Source organism: Chaetodon auriga, chromosome 5, assembly GCF_051107435.1.
Source record: "Chaetodon auriga isolate fChaAug3 chromosome 5, fChaAug3.hap1, whole genome shotgun sequence".
NCBI classification, from domain to species: domain Eukaryota; kingdom Metazoa; phylum Chordata; class Actinopteri; order Chaetodontiformes; family Chaetodontidae; genus Chaetodon; species Chaetodon auriga.
In genome coordinates, this window is record NC_135078.1 from 8790289 (window position 1) to 8806835 (window position 16547).

Consider the following 16547-nt stretch of genomic DNA (forward strand, 5'->3'; position numbering starts at 1 on the left):
ACAACATCTGGCTCATTGGCTCTGCAGTCAGCTACTGGAGGATAAAACACACTGACATTGTCATCATGCTACAAATTACCTGCCAGACTAGAAACATTTTTTATTTTCACACCTTTGATTTTATATTTTTGATTTATTGAGTGACTGATTTTACTCAGTGGGTTTCCTGATTTAACCCCTTAACAAGCACTGTCTACTGTGTTTGTGCAGTCGGTCAGTGCAGTCAGTGTACCTGTTCTCTTTTAGATGGTTGCTCTTTGGGTTTACTGTCAAAACATCTGAACGAAGGCCCGCTAACACCAGCTTTCAACTGAAAACATAGCAGCAAAATTATCCGTTTAGTAGTATCTCTTCCAGGTAAATCCATTCAAATGTTTCACATCGAAAATCAGCAACCAGGAAAATCAGCAACCAGGTCGCCAAATCTGAAATAAGTCAACTGCAATTTGCATCATGAGATGACAATAAAGTCGAAAGGAATCAAAACGAATGCCATACGTGCGACCCATACAATAGCATGCCAGAGCCCTTGAAGAACTTGCAAATTCATCATAAATTTATTGAACATTGACATGAAATTAATATTGTATGATGCACTTCATTTGTTAGTGACTTTGTCTTATACGTACAGAAGGAAAAACTTTTTTCTTGTTCATTTTTCTTGTCTATGTGGCTGGCAAAGGCAAGGGAATGCTACAGTTTTCTCTTCTCATTTACACTGTTATGAAAATACAGACACAAAAAGACAAGATGGTGTGCCGCCTCCAGTAATTCAAACCAGTCGAGTACAGCCATAAATTATCTGTTTCACTGGATATAGCACAGACGAATTGAGTGGAGATGAGGGGTGAGGATTCAACCGGATGCAATCCTGAATCAGGTAACAAATCCCTCTCCTATCCTATATCCACCGTTGTTAAGGGATTAAGGAAGTAATAATTAATCTCAATTAGAATAGATTTTCATTGGACTTCCCACCTGTGCTGTAAAAAACAGTCTGATGGTTAATTTTGAGGATTGTTGGTACCAAATCAATCCACGGACACTAATACGAATATCTCAGTTTAATCAGACGATTCCACCTTCTTATTTACAGTAATCTGCAGCACATTTTCAAAGTAACTTGTTCAGATCACATGCTGAAAAGCAAACGGCTCAGCCAGAGTTCAGATAATTAAAGCCCTTTCACTCTGATTTTTAGTCTGCTATTATTGATTCGCTGTGATTTGAGGGAGACCAGTGAGCCTTATTGCACTAGCTCGAACTGTTGAGCAGCATCACACTGCTGGCGAGAAAAATGACACAAAACTGCAAAGAGTTTTCGCTGTCATCTGCACGTTGCTTGAAACCTTTGATGCTCCAGCTCGTGAAAATGGTCAGACTCTGATTGTATGACTTCAAATGTAAATGTTTTTCGTTGTTGTAAGCTCCTTACAAAACTTCCCTTTTTGCAGATTTGCGTCATTTTGTCCCGGCAGCAGCATCAGGAGAGGATTACAGGCATGCCAGAAGGTTTTCTGTAGGTCATTCTTTTTTTCTGACATGAACAGTAGCAAACAGGAAATCTTGGCCTTCTTAAAAATTGTGTTACACAACAGTAGTTAGGATACTAAGACAAGGGGTACAGTCAGTAAATTGGTCTCAGTAGCATCATGAGACAGGGACCTTGATCCAGAATCATGCAGTTAAAGTCTGTCGGAGGAGCATGTTTCACAACAAATCAAGCGGAGGTCAAACATGTCATTTGCATGAAATTACATTGGCAGATACTGTATACATAACACATACTGTTACATAGAAAAATGTTACATAAATACAACATATTGGGGGCAGCAGGGTCAGTGGGACGCTCAGTCTCCCTGACAGTCGCTGGTGTGCCTGTTGCATCAGAAATGTTCTCCAGTTAAACTCTGAACCGCACCCTTACTCTGACCTCTGACCTCTGACCCCTGTGGTGAAATTTCTCTGTTGGGTAAATGTAGAGAAAATCATTCCTTACCACCTTACAGCAATAGCTGCTTTTAAAGTCACAATGGCATGAGTCATTTGTACATCTATAAGCAAATGTCAACAAGGCAAAGTCCATCTGCTGAGGAAGATCATGTCAAACAATCAAAAGCTCAGATGAACCAAATGGAGACTGTTTCCATCAATCTCGACTTTTTGACTGTTTTTAAAGTGACTTCCCTTCTGATAGTACACGCACGTTTAATAGTAACTGTATTTTTATATATATTTCTACCAAAATATTTATTATTTAATACAACATATTTACTACACTGTACGAACGCATTAAGAACACTGTATGAGCACATGTTTGTGAGCGCCCTGCAGAAAAGCTGACGTTAAAAAATAAAGGGTTTAACATATTTAGACTGGTCAGGAAGCTGTAATAGATACGTGAGTTGGAAGCTACTGCCATCATTTTATGTCCTTACACAACAACATAAACCAAACAAATACCTCAAACCTGCTCTCTGCCATTGGACCATCTTGAACATGAGGGCAAAATACATCATTTCCATCCACTGTATGTTAATAATTACATTCAAATCAGCAAAATAAATTAATATATAATTAAAACATTTAAATATGCAATTGAAACACAGCCTGACCACAATAAATAATGTGAATTCCACTACAGTCAGAGGCTGAGATGGCAGGTCGTGCTACGCGGCTAAGCTCAGCTAGCAAACATTTAGCAAGTCGAGTTTAGTAGGTGTTAATTATTATCTATCGTGGTTAAATGGCGACAACAATGATTATCAAAATATCTTCTTAAATCTTCAAAAATTCTGTCATTTACAATTAATAGTTAAGGAAAGAAGTTAGCTAAAGCTCGCTAAGACTCGCTTGTTTTAACTTGATACAGCTCTCCTGCTCAGTTAGCTGTGCAACAAATGGGGCATCAGGTTATTTAGCCTTTTGGCTAATTCTAGCTTGTTTACAGCAATGTTTATTCAGTGAACTTTCCCTGTTAAATAAACCAATGAAGTACAAATTACAACACCCGAATGGAGCAACTGTGGCTTGGTTTTTAGCTCCACTGAGTTTAGTTTGTAGTTCAGTGCAAATTCTGCACACTGTTTCTATATGTACATTTTTATGGCATAATGTTTACGGCAGATGATAGAACATTTTTTACCAAATACAGCATTTTGCCTTTGAAAATACCATTGCATGCTGGTGCATTAAAATCACTGGATCCAAAGAGTGCAGACCAAACTATGAAAGCAGCCCCAGACAAAAAGGACACAAACATATTTTTGGCCATTTAGTGTTTTTTCTGAACAATCTTCCTTTTTAGCTTCTCTCTTTTTTTATTTCCTTGTCTTTTTCAGCCCTACGTCACATTCAGGAGCAAGACGCTCTCAGAAATACCATTTCATTGTGACTTTAAAAACAAACTCTAAATCTGAAATCTTACGGTCTTCAATCTTCCCACAGTTTATAAAGAAACACTTCTTCTCAACACTGTAAAAAAAAAAAACAGGTTCAGTCTTGAGTGCAGCATGTCAGACCACTTGGCTGTGACAGAAAAATTATTATTGAACACCTTATCCACCAGATCATTTGTAATCCTGGAGGTCTACTTTACATCAGGGACAGCCAAAAATCCCCCAAAGGACCTAGTTAGCCGCTGTTTAAATATTTAAACTCTGAAGTGTATTTACATGTAGCAAAAAGCCACAGCTGTCATTGGCCGTCACAAAACTGTTCTGAGGTCGGGCCTGTGATGCACAGCGTTCACACTTCTCTTCCACTTGACACTGATCTAAACAGCTGGGAGCTGCTGGAGGGCTAAAGAGAGAGACACAAGCACTAAAGTTACAGATTACAATGAAGTTAGTATTTGCATGAAGGCCGCATGGATCCTGGCAGACAGCAGATTCATTATCAACACTGACTAACGACTGTACAAGTCAGGAGGTGATTATCTTAAGACCGTACGTGGCTTCTGATGCAAGAGTCATGTACTGTTTCAGTTGAGATCAAAGGCAAACAGCCCAGATACTTAACAGAGGACTGCTGTTCAACCTGAGGAGGAAACACAAACAGAGAATAAAACTCTCCAAATAAATACAATTATAGTCTCTTTGACGATGATACGCCACTGCCTGCTGACGAGAAAACTTCCCGGGTCAGCGGCCACCTTAGGAAGTAAAGCTATTTCTTAAATGAGCATTTTCATGTGAAAGAAGAGACTGTGTAAACATACTTGGAGCTTCCCACTAACACCTGACTTCAGTGGAGAGAAGCTCCTGAATAAACCTCAATCTTACCTCTGGGAAATGAGTCCATCCAATACACATTTTTAACTCACACACACACACACACACACACACACACACACACACACACACACACAGGCTGATTAACAGGTGACTCTCTGTTTTCACACACTCATTGATTCATTAACATCTGGAGTTCCCCAAGGGAAACAGATCAGTAGTCTGTTTCAAGTGTTGTCAACATTTTTTGCATCGCCTAATTCTACCCTGAATGGACCAAAACAATTTGCTGATTTCTTTAGTCAGACTTGGAAGGACTTGAAATATTATTTGCATTTCAGTGGATGGCACAACACAAGTCGCGTTGTGCTTCTCTTTTTTGCATCTGGGAGTTCTTAAGTCAGAGCAGGCAGGAGTCTTTATTAAATCCTCTGAACTGACACAGGTGTATCTTATTCCTACGGTCCATTTTCTTCATCAATATCAAGCTTCTTTACTCCGTGTTGCCAGCCTCTAATCCTTCAAAGAGCAGCATCATACTGAAGAGCATTCGAGAAAGGCCCAGAAGGAATTTCACAGCCTCGTTTTCCACAGAATCAGCCTTTGAGACGACCAACAGGCATCTGCACGGGAACCTCTCCGTGCTCGATGCAGGGGGTCCTCAAGATATTTCACCGTGGGACCAAAAAGACCTGCGTCATGCTCCACCGCTGAGAGCAAAGCGCACACAGAGGGCCAATGCCGCCGAAGTGACCGAGCCGAATCCATCGTTGTTGGGGTTCATACTTGGCATGGAGGGTCTGGTCGCGGGCCAACTGGAGCTGGAGCCTTTTTGCCATCCATGCAGCCGAGGCAGGATGGAAACAATGGGCTGAAGAGGCGGCCAAGACCTTTCCGGAAGACGCTGTTGGAGAGGCTGTAGATGAGACAGTTGCAGAAGCTGTTGCTGATTGCCAACCATGTTGTGAGGAAGGACGCCACCTTGTGGTGATACAGCCCAGCGCTCTCCAGGAGGAAGTAGAGGATGTATGGCATCCATAGCACGTAGAAGACGCTGGTGATGCGGAACAGCACCATGGCATAGCGTTTGTCTGGGCAGCCCTCGCATCGCTCTCCCCGCTCGCCTTTATCGCCGTCCGTCTGCGAGCTGAAGCGGGCGTGCCGCTGGGTGATCTCCCTCGTGTGCTGCCTGCAGATCCTGAATATACTCCCATATGTGAAGCAGACGGTGAGCGCTGCTGGTGCATAGAGCAGCCCCACGATGAAGGTACTGAACCCTGGGTTGGTCTTCCAGGACTCTGCGCACCACTGAAATATGTCCCCATGGTAACCTGGCTTCCCCCAGCCAAAGAAGGATGGCAGGAAGATCAAAGCGGAGTAAACCCAGATGAGGACGATGCACACCCTCAGCCGGCATGGCGTTACCAGTGTGGCGTACGACAGCGGGCGAGTGATGGCGATGTAGCGGTCCACGCTGATGCACGCTAGTGAGGCCATGGAGACGCTCTTCAGCACAGAAACCATATAGCCAAAAGCCTTGCAGGTGAACTCCTCATTCAGGCCTCGGAGATAGTGGAGGAGGGACAGCGAGGGCACCAGGCAGCTGACGCCAACCAGCAGGTCGGCATAGGCCATAGTCTGGATGAAGTGGCTGGTGGTGTGGTGGTGCAGCAGTGGCGCGCAGTGGAAGACAAAGATCACCACCAGGTTGCCGGCGATGATGAGCACAGTGAGGAAGAGGATGACGACCACCTCCAGCACACAGGTATCCAGGCTGTGGGAGTAACCCACGGCGCCCAGCAGGCAGAATGGGGGAGAACCGCTTTGGTTGACATCGGAGGAAGAGTTCATGTTTGGACTGGAGGGGGGAGGAAGGAGGAGGTGGCGGTTTCAGCTCAACGCAGCCGTCATTCTGTCATCCAAGTCTCTTTTTTAATCCTGAAGTTGCCCGTCCTGTCTCCAGAAACAAAGCGTGTCTCTTGTTCTCCTTAAATCAGCATCTTTTCTCCCTCAGCAGACAGGGAGCCTGTCCTTAAAGTAGCAGTAATCCATCGGTGTATGCAAAACGCAGACAGGCACTGCCGCTGCTGCTGCTGGGTGCAAAATATGTGCATGTGTGCAACCTCGAGAGGCAAAGAAGAATCCCCAACGTAGAACAAGAGATGCCAGTCTGATGCTGCAGTGCAAACCGTCCTCCCCTTGCAGCTGTTTATCATATCCCTCCCCCTCGACTGCAAATCCTGAGGTAAGCACTCTGCTCTAGCACACAGCCACCGAAAAATCCAGGCATCCACTTCTGCTGTTTGAGTGCCAGCGAAGGAGAAGGGAAGGAACACACACCACCGAAATTCCCGGCAGCTCCAACGTTAACACTCCTCCATGCTGACAGTGACAGCTGTCAGCAAACGAAAGCTAGAGAGTCCTAACAAGCAGAGTCGGATGTGGAAGTGGCAGCCTCGTCCACGGTCCGTTGACAGGGGATGAACACACGCACACAGCGTCTTAAGCAGGAGGAGTCCTGAAGACAGACGAGGGCAGGCAGGCGAACATCCAGAGGTGATGGATAGTGTCACCAGGATCTCCTCGCTGTGAATCTTCGAGCGAGGCTCAGGGACAGACGGCTGATTTCAAGTGTGTGTGTGTGTGTGTGTGTGTGTGTGTGAGACAGAGAGAGAGAGAGGGAGTGGATAAAGTGAGAGGGTGTGTGTGCATGAATGTTTGTGTGTGTGTGTATGAGAGAGAGAGAGATCAGGGAGGCAGCCAGTAAACTGCCTCTCCTCTCTGCTGTAGTGGCAGTAGTGATGATGCAGCGCTGCCACTGCTGCTTCCCTCTCCTCCCCCTGCTCGCTTGCTCACTGTCTCTCTTTCTTTCTCTCTCTCTCTCTCTCTCTCTCTCACACACACACACACACACACACACACACACACACACTGCTGATCCCTCCCCTACTCTCTTTTCTTACACAGACATTTTCCTCCCTTCCCTGTCTCCTCACTCTTTCTTGTCCAGCCTTTGCCCCCTTTTTTCTTTCACACACTCATTCTGACTCTCCTACTCTTTCTCCTCCACATCTCTCTCACATTTTCCTTTTCTTCTTTCTTTCTCTTTTTCCCCACTGTTATTTCCACTGTACAACACCATTAACTTCTGGATTTTGATAAAGACAGATTACCTGACACTAAACTCCTTAGAATCACATCTGAATTTTATGTAGTGTAGCTGCTAGGAAAGATTTTTTTCCTTGTTGGTGCCTCAGTGGCTGTAGTTAAGGTTCCCTGTATTGATGCCATGGTCCAGGGTCACAGCAGGAATCACAGCTAATGCCAAAGCATGTTCTGTAATACAGTTTCTGTGAAGTGGTGACGGCTGGGAATCTCATACCGTGGCTCTGCGCTCAGAAGCGCTCAGAAGATGACATCCTGTATCATTTACACCAATGGCTGGTCATCAAGAGCAATGTACTGGGTAAGAGGACATTTTGTCTCGCTTCTCCAGCATTTGCAGCCAGCATATGCAACCTTCTTGAGTTGTGTGTAGTGTTGGTTCTTCAGTTCACCCCTCCACTTGGCAATTTAGCACAGCATAATTTGCAGCCTGCTCTACTTTTGTCATCATCGTTCTTCCTAAAATACCTGCAAACTGCTGACATTGCTCCTCCTCCGCCTCCCTGCTCAGCTGACAAGAGGTTAATGCCATGTTGTATCAGTGCAGGATACTGGTATCAGTATTTGTGCATAACCAGTAGCTGCATCTTGGAGAAATTCCAGCATAAAAATTGAATAGGAGTGTGTCGAGACACAACAAGGCAATTCTTATCCTTCAGATCAATGACATATAGAGAGCAGGTTTGTACCCCACCAAAAATGACTAGAGGGGCCATTTCCAGAGAGATTTTACAACTTAATCAATGAATGGCTTCCCGACATTCCAAAGAATGACATTATAAAAAATGTCCTTTGTCGTTTTTGTCTACCTACCACACTGATAAAAAATCACTTGGAAGCTTGTCTGTATTCTCACCATTTCGCAGATTTCTACCACATTTTTGCAACATGATCCCGCACTGGCTTCCCACGCAGGGATCTCTGTGGCAGTGGATGGAAATTCAACCCCCTTTGGAGACTGGATGAGATGGAGGGCCTGCTACATGAGATTAATCATAAATGACTCCCTTTAAACATTTTGAAAACCATCATTCATGAAGAACTGGGCCATGTTGAGATGTAACTGCTGTTGCCGGGGTTTTTTTTGGCTTGATTGTGTCTTATTTATGTTGCTGTGGATGTTCATGTATATATCATTGACATTTTTCTTTTTTGTGTATCTAATTTTAGCCCTGTATCTAAAAAGGGAGGTTAACATAACACATTTATGTTTCAACTGAAGGCATGTGAAACGGTTTGGCTTGTATTGGCTTGTATAGACACTGTATGCTGTTGTTCAGTGTCGGTTTTTATATACATTTCTCTATTTTTTTCACCCACCATACTGTAGTTAAATGTCTGTTTTTACCTTATTTATTTTCCTGAGAATTGTTCCTGGAGCTGCATGTAAGTACACTGACGAAATACCTCATATGTGTACACATACTCGCCCAATAAAGCTGTTGAAAGTATGATTGTGCTGTATAAGGATTAGGTAAGCAGTCTCTTGTTGTGGATGTACATCAGAGCCACATTTGGTTTGTTAATTAATTCATTGCGGTGTGACTTCACATCTCTGCTGTATTTCCTCTAATCCTTTTCTTCCCTCTCTATGTTACTCAGATTTTTCATCACTGTTACTGTAACTGTACGTACCCCCCATGTCTCTGTATCCCTCCATCCCCATCTCCATGGACCCTGTTACTGCTCCTTGAAGGAAGCCCCTCCCCACTCCTTATCTGTTAGCCAATAAGCGGTAGGCAGGTTCCCGGCTCCACAGAGGCTGTTCGTGCCCACCCACGTGCTTACACACACACCCTCCCCGGCAGGCTTCCCTCACATATGTAGTGTACCCGTGCAAATGCAATGACACGCCAACACACACATGTGTTCAGAGACGCAGCGGGAGATGTTCATACACATCTATAATCTTTTTATTTGGACAGGAGAATCCCTGCAGTGTCCAATGAAAGGAGAGAGGGACGAAAAGATGGAAGGAAGATCAAGGATGGAAGGAAAAGGAACACTGAGCTGCTAAAGGTGTGACAGAGAGGACAAGCTAATGATGTGCATGTCATTTCTGTTATCTAGATCTGAAGCAGTCCACACACACAGAGAGAGAGAGAGAGAGAGAGAGAGAGAGAGAGAGAGAGAGAGAGAGAGAGAGAGAGAGAGAGAACAAGATCAGCCAGAAGCCACCTGCAGCAACTGTCAGGGTGAAACAAACCACCAGAGCAGGGCCAAGACTATGGAGTAATAGATAAAGCTATTAAAGGGTCAGTTCAACAGCAAAGTATCTTTCCAAAATCAGTGTCCTACTGCAGACAATCCAGCAGTCAAGATAGAAAGTAAAAAACCTCTGAGTGCCACTTTTCCCCAGTCACACTTTTGGAAATCATCAGATGTGCATCCCAAGCAGGTGAATATTTGGACACTAGTGAACTACAACATGGAAGTGACCTGCATGGCTGCATAGAGTGTGTTTTAGGGCGGAACAATATGCATACCACATTGTGATTATTTTTAACAGATATTGCAATTTGAGTCATTATTTTAGTGGGCATGGTCATTTTTGCATTCTCACTGAAAAGATGTGAAGAGGATGTGACTTGCTGGGGTCTGTAGCAAACAATGAATTCTTGTTTCAGTATTGAATGATTTGAAGGCCAGAGCATCAGTGTAGCAACACAATGCTTCATTTGTGATGGTGTGTTGTTTTACCTTTATCAAAACCTTGCAGCTCCTGCAGTTTGGATATTGGCCATGTGACAGTTTCAATAATATTTCAATTAACTGTTCAGCACAAGCATTTTTACATAAAACCATTACAATCTTGTATATATATTTCTTTTATTTAATATATTCTGTCTCTCTCTCTCTCTCTCTCTCTCTCTCTTCTGCAGAAGTCGAAACGCTTGGGCTATTTTTTTTTTTTGTTTTGTTTTTTTATGAGAACATAAAATAAAATACCAAAACAATAAATAAAGCACCGGGTTCTGTAACAGCATGCGTCATTACCCCACTGTGTTGTCTGCTGATTCGCCACATCAAACCAAAGCATCTCCTGTGATATGTGGTTCAGAGGGAACCGGAGGGGTCACTGCAAGAACATCTTTCCCTTCCAGGCCAACAGTTGGTGGGGAACACAGACACCATTCAGACATTACGCGTCTGTTTTTGCCTTTACTTTCCAGGTCAGGGGTCAGATGTGTCACTTCTGCCCAATTTATGAGGCCGAACATTGAGGCGATTCAACAAGCAGTCTTGTAAGACACGTTAACACGAACAGAGCCATCAACACCTCCATCATGTTACCCAGTCAACGCATCGCTCTGAGTAAACAGCAGGCAGGCAGCAGGCAGAATGGCGGGGAAAGCCACCTTGTGACCCAGTTTTTGTAAAGGAGAGCTTGTGATGCAGGGTTCAAGTCCCAGCAGGCAAGTTCTGAAAATCACAACAGTTGTTGCAGAGCCCTGAAGCGAAGTCTGTTTCAGTCTGAAGACCTGATGCTGCAGCAAAAGAGCTGAAAGGGCTCATAGTGAGGGAATCTTCTTTAACATCAAGGATGACCATGTTAAGAGTAGACTTTATGAGTAAGAGATATGAAAGACAAATTAGTGACAGTCACAACTGAAAAGGCTTCATAGGTTGAGAATCACCTCAATGTAGCCACTGTCACTTTTACCCAGAGTTTACCTTTCAAGGCTTTTTGACCAACACTAGATATAAATTTAGCACCAATGCTAATGAATCCCTTATCAATTCTTTTAGTAGAGAGCAATGGAAAACACAGAGGGTACAGACCATTTCCCTTATCTGATCACTCTACCGCCATGAAGGCTTCAATCCCTTCTTTTATTTAGATTTCTAAATATATTGTCTTCATCATATACTTTTTCTGCAGCAACAAAACAATAAACATGCAACATGTGAAATGGACAAATAACAGAAACAACTCATGATGTGTTTTAGGTTACGTTTCTGATTCACAGTGGATCTTTAGGTCTGAGTGAGACTTGCTTTTACATTGATTAGAAAGGGGGGTTTTTTTGTTCCTGATCTGTTACTTGACTTTTTAAATGGTATCACAAATAACATCATATTCAGGGAGAAGTCTTTCAGCAAAGAACACATTCTATTACTCTGTCCTGATTTTCAGTCAGTCACATGCGAGGCTGAAACACTCTGTGCATCTGGTCAAAATATAGTTAGCCGCGAGGAATATTTCCATAATATACACTCTGTCTAAAACCTGACACAAACAATAAACCATTTCTAGATTATGAACATTACAAAGCATCCAATCAGACCCCAGATTGTGGAATAATGAATTTAAAAACAGAATATCAACAAAAGTAGATGCAAATGAGGCAATTAAAAACAAGCATGTGTCTGCCAGTGAAGGTGGTGCGTGTGCATTCAGTGTCTGGGCAGTGAAGTGCAATTACATACTGTCCAATCACAATACATACAGAAACATACAGAGTGCAGACGTAACATTAATCAGCATATCAAGTCTTCCTCTGTTAACATATATATAGAATTATTTTTACTACTAATCACCTTTGACACAAAAATGCATTTCAGGATGAATTATCTATAAATTGTGTCTTTTTTTCCAGCTGTAGCTCTTATAAGTAATTGATTGGAACTATTCTCAGCAGAGGCTCAATATTAAAGACCTGGAACAGGACTGGGACATCCCTAGAGTAGACACCTTAAAAGGTTTTAAACCGTCCTTTTCCCCAATCCATATGAAAACATGGAAACTTACATAATTAAAACCTTGCCAAAATAAAACATCTCAATCATACCCAACACATTGATTTACTGTAGAACAGAAGTAAAATTACCAAACCCAACTTTGTCTGGAGGTCGCCAGAGATGATTAGCCAATTAAAAGAGAGTATTTTAAGTGGTTACCATAAAAACAAACCTTTGACAGTATCAGAAAACATGAAGGAACAGCTGGACTGTTTTGTTCTTTTGTGTGTGTATCTGTATCAAAGAGCTGTCAGTGACAGCAGCAGAGCTGGAGCGTCTCTTTCATTCACAGAATTGTCCCTTTAAAGGAAAATGTCATTTGCCTTATACAGTCTGAAATCACGAGGGACAGCTGTGTCAATGTTCAGAGCAGGAATGGCAAAACATACTGGCTATTGGTCAATTTTATTCTACATTCCACAACCCAACAGGTTCATATATAATTCATGCACTCATACATTATTCACGCTGTCATAAATTCACGCTGCCCTATTTTCTGCCAGCTCCTGTTTTTTTTTTCCAGAGAAACGCTGTGACCTGCAAGAGCTCCTGTCCAAATTGAATTAACTTCAGGCGCATGGTTCATTAAGGGAGGGCCAGCCTGGTGCCACGGGCCATTAGCTTTTACAGGGTGAGTCTGCACTGCCAATATTGTGTCCTCGCTGTCAACAGACGCACAAACACAGGCCACGGACGCACAACACACCATAACTGGAGGATGCAGCCTATTAGTGTCAGAACACAGAGACAACGTCACATTGACAGATGACGCTGCAGCAGGGCAGGGCGGGGGGGGGGGGGGGGGGGGGTCGCGAAATCACATTCGTCTGTTTTCCAAATCTCTTCCTGTATCTCTCTGTCCGCCTTGAAATCCTGAGGCACAGGATCTTCAGTTTCAGATGTGCTGTGCTTTGGGTTTGGCCAAATGTTTGCACAGTGGTTGCTTTGCTGAAGCTAGAACAAGCACCTGTGTAACAGCTATGACATGAATCTACTCTGAAGTTTCACCGGCACTGTTCACATGTCGTCCCACAGAACAGCGACGCTACAAACATATGATGATCATACTCAATATGATGCACTGCTCTAGATTAAACTACCAGCTGCAGCAGATTCGTCTTACCTTCCTTTCATCCACCACGGCTTGCTTCTGATTGTTAATTCCAATTATTGTTTCGGTATTGATTGATGTAGTTGTTACCTTCAGCCTGCTATTGGCCTGTTTGTGCAGCTTAAGTGAACAAAGAGGCAAACGCCAGGCACAGCCAGAGCACAGGTCACCATTGATCTTTAACAGGAAACAGAACATGAAGCAGCAGTAAATAAATCTTCTCCAGGGTTTCTGGAAGTTGCATAAGACACTTCTAGGCAGTTTTATGGCAGTTAAAAAAAAGGAAAATCGGATCAATCTCCTATTTCAAAAAGCTCAGAAATGATAGTGACTGGGGACAATCTAATTTGTTTGTCAGACACCAGAAGAGCCAAGAGCCAAAAAGTCATGGCTCATTAGTAAACTCATCTGCTAACCAGAGCAACAGGCCAGTAAGAGTGTATCAGAACTGAGATGGAAGTCGCTTATTTGACCAATTAGTGAAAATAAAATTCTTTTTAGACGGACTAACATGCGAGGGAGATGCAGAATGAAATATTCACTAAACTCATCAGTGCTTCAATTCATTACTCTGAAGAGCTTTTTAACCAGACTGAAGCATGCGGTCTGTAATGGACAGTCAGCAGAGCAAAGACAAAGCAGAAATCTAAAGCCTCCCCAAAGACCCTGAGGTGACTTTAAGTGAAGAAGTGTGATAACGTCTACACGCAAATACAGCAGGAAAGGTCACATTTTCACGTGTAAGGCAACACACACTAGGTTACGGGCTCGCTACTCTTAGATTTAAGATTCATCACAAGAATCGTGGTTGGACAACCACAAGAGACTTGAGGACATCACCTCAGGCTCTTGGAAGTATTGATCGAGAATGTAATCAACATATAAATCAATAATGAAAACGATCGTTCAGAGCAGCTTTACATTTTATATGAAATCAATTGCTTAAATGATTTCAACAACGCGCCATTACGTTTTTTTAATGCACATTATTAGGACATTTCTGCTCCCCGTCTACCTGGCTGACGAAAAAAGGCGAATCAAAATAGATTTTAAGACGATCCTAAAATGAGTGGGTTCATCCTGTTCAGGGCGTGACTGTGACCTTCCACACCAACATTCACCTCCTCAAATACCGTAAGATGCAGTGAATTCACTGAGGCAGGCAGCCAAAGTCACCGCTTTGTTACTGTAATGACTCTGCCAGCGAATTAGCAACACTGTCTAACATACAAAGAGGGGCTGAGGCACAGCTACACACACACACACACACACACACACACACACACACACACACACACAGAGACAGAGAGAGAGAAACCAGTTATCAGCATCTATTGTTTCATCTTCCATTCAGTTACTTAAAGCTACGACGAATGTGGACGTAAGCAAGAGTTCACCTCTAATAAAGCCTAATTTATGAAATGTCTGGTTTCTGTGAATGTTAAGTAAAACAATATTAACTTTACGAACATGATATCTAACTTGCACCGCCACTGTTAAACAAAACAACTAATAGATTAATCAAAAAAACAACAATTAACAAAATAATCATTGCAGTGCTTCTCACTGATGTAAAGCACAGCACTACTTCCAAGGTTGGGGGTTCATTCCCTGTGAGTCATTTCATATGAAAGTATTTGATTTAATCGGAAAATACACTGAGTTTGCGCCTCAACAGTGGAGGCCCAGTGTGGCTGTAAGCTGCTCATCCAACCATCAAAATAACTTAATAATCATAATTGCATTCCATTGTTTCATTGGAGGGCTGTAGATTAGCTGGTTCCCTGTAGGTTAAACACACTTTTCCAAACAGGCGTTTCAGCTAATGGCTCCCAGGAAAGATTCCCACATCAAAATCAGACGAAGGAGGGCCTCCACTTACAGCACGCAACACACTGAAACGCACCAAAACACATACACAGCTGGCACATGAGCGCTAATTTTAGCTTTTAATTAAATTTGCCGCCTCTTGAATTCATCTCAGGGTTGTGATTAAGGACAATGCTGCGCAGTGCTAATGGGAGCGGGAAAAGAGTGCTCCTGGATTCTGCTGTTCGACGGCGCTTCACGGCTTAGCGCCCTGACGGATAGCAGATCAGAAACACCTCAGCCATTTCCACATACATGAGTGGTTTTCTCAATTAGCACGGCTGAAGTGTGCAGCAAGGGGAGGGGGAGGTGTGTGCGTGTGTGTGTGTGTGTGCGTGTGTGTATGATGGCAGGTCGGTGCGCATATTCAGAGCTTGTTTTTGTGACTTTTTTAGCAAGCATGCAGTAATCACGTGTGTCGCCACGTGTTCATACTGTATGCATGTATGTACAGTGTATCTTCATGCGAGACTGTACGTGTGTTTCTAAATCTCTGCACGCTGTAAGCGCTTTTGTCAAGTGCAGCCAATCTGATTCCATTTCAGAGCTTTTTGTTTCAGAGTTTCTTACAGGATTATCTGTTTTCACAACCTCTAACTAACACATACAGTAGATTCAGACTCATGAACGTGCTCAGGTTGATGCCAGAAAAGACTGAGGACTGAGATGTGATCGCTGTTACTGATGAGTGAGTGCAGGAGGGAATAAGTGTCGCCAGATTGGTTTGGTGTGTTCCAGCCAACAATTGCTCAAAATTTGCCCCCCTCAAGAAAAACGATTCATCAACAATAGCAACAGTATCATGGGTCATCACAATTTTTCAATGACATAATACTAAAACACTTCAACTGTTCACAAGTGAGCGAGAATGCAAATAAGAGGTTACATCATATCACCTTTTTTCATTTCTGCCCTCAGCTTTAAAAAAACAAATAACAGAAATCAGAAAGCCAAAACAGGAAATGTCAAATGACTGCAGTCCCTCCAAAAGCGAGCCAATCTCAATTATATTAATACTAATATCTTTATTATAGCACCTTTCATACAGGACTTGCAGCTCAAAGTGCTTTAAAAGGCACCAAGTGAGTGCTTTACATAGAAAAGACAGAATGGACATAAAAACAGATGAGACAGATGAGAGAAGTTGTTTGTTGACATCTCTCACAGTAGGTGACTTCATCTGGTCAAATGTGTTGACAAGAAACACGTGTAGATGAGAAATATGTGTAGTATACTGTTAGAGTATTTTACTAACCCTAATCCCCTAACCCTGACCCTAACCCTAAACTGAACACTCTCATTTTCATTTCCTCCTGCAGCTGTTTGACCACCACCCCCAGTGTGCAGCTCCTCCATTTCCATGTTTGCATTGTGGGAGAACAGTTTGCATCGATCGCGCCGTCAGAATGGACTGGAGTGTGCATACC

At 43.0% G+C, this 16547-nt stretch overlaps 1 protein-coding gene across 1 annotated transcript; it reads right to left on the reverse strand.

Moving 5' to 3' along the window:
* Positions 1-600: 600 nt before the first annotated feature.
* On the reverse strand, positions 601-7022 carry LOC143321398 (putative G-protein coupled receptor 21). The gene has a single exon (XM_076731709.1). It carries the CDS (start codon positions 6081-6083, stop codon positions 5013-5015), a length of 1071 nt encoding a protein of 356 aa, XP_076587824.1. The 5' UTR covers positions 6084-7022; the 3' UTR covers positions 601-5012.
* Positions 7023-16547: the final 9525 nt, after the last annotated feature.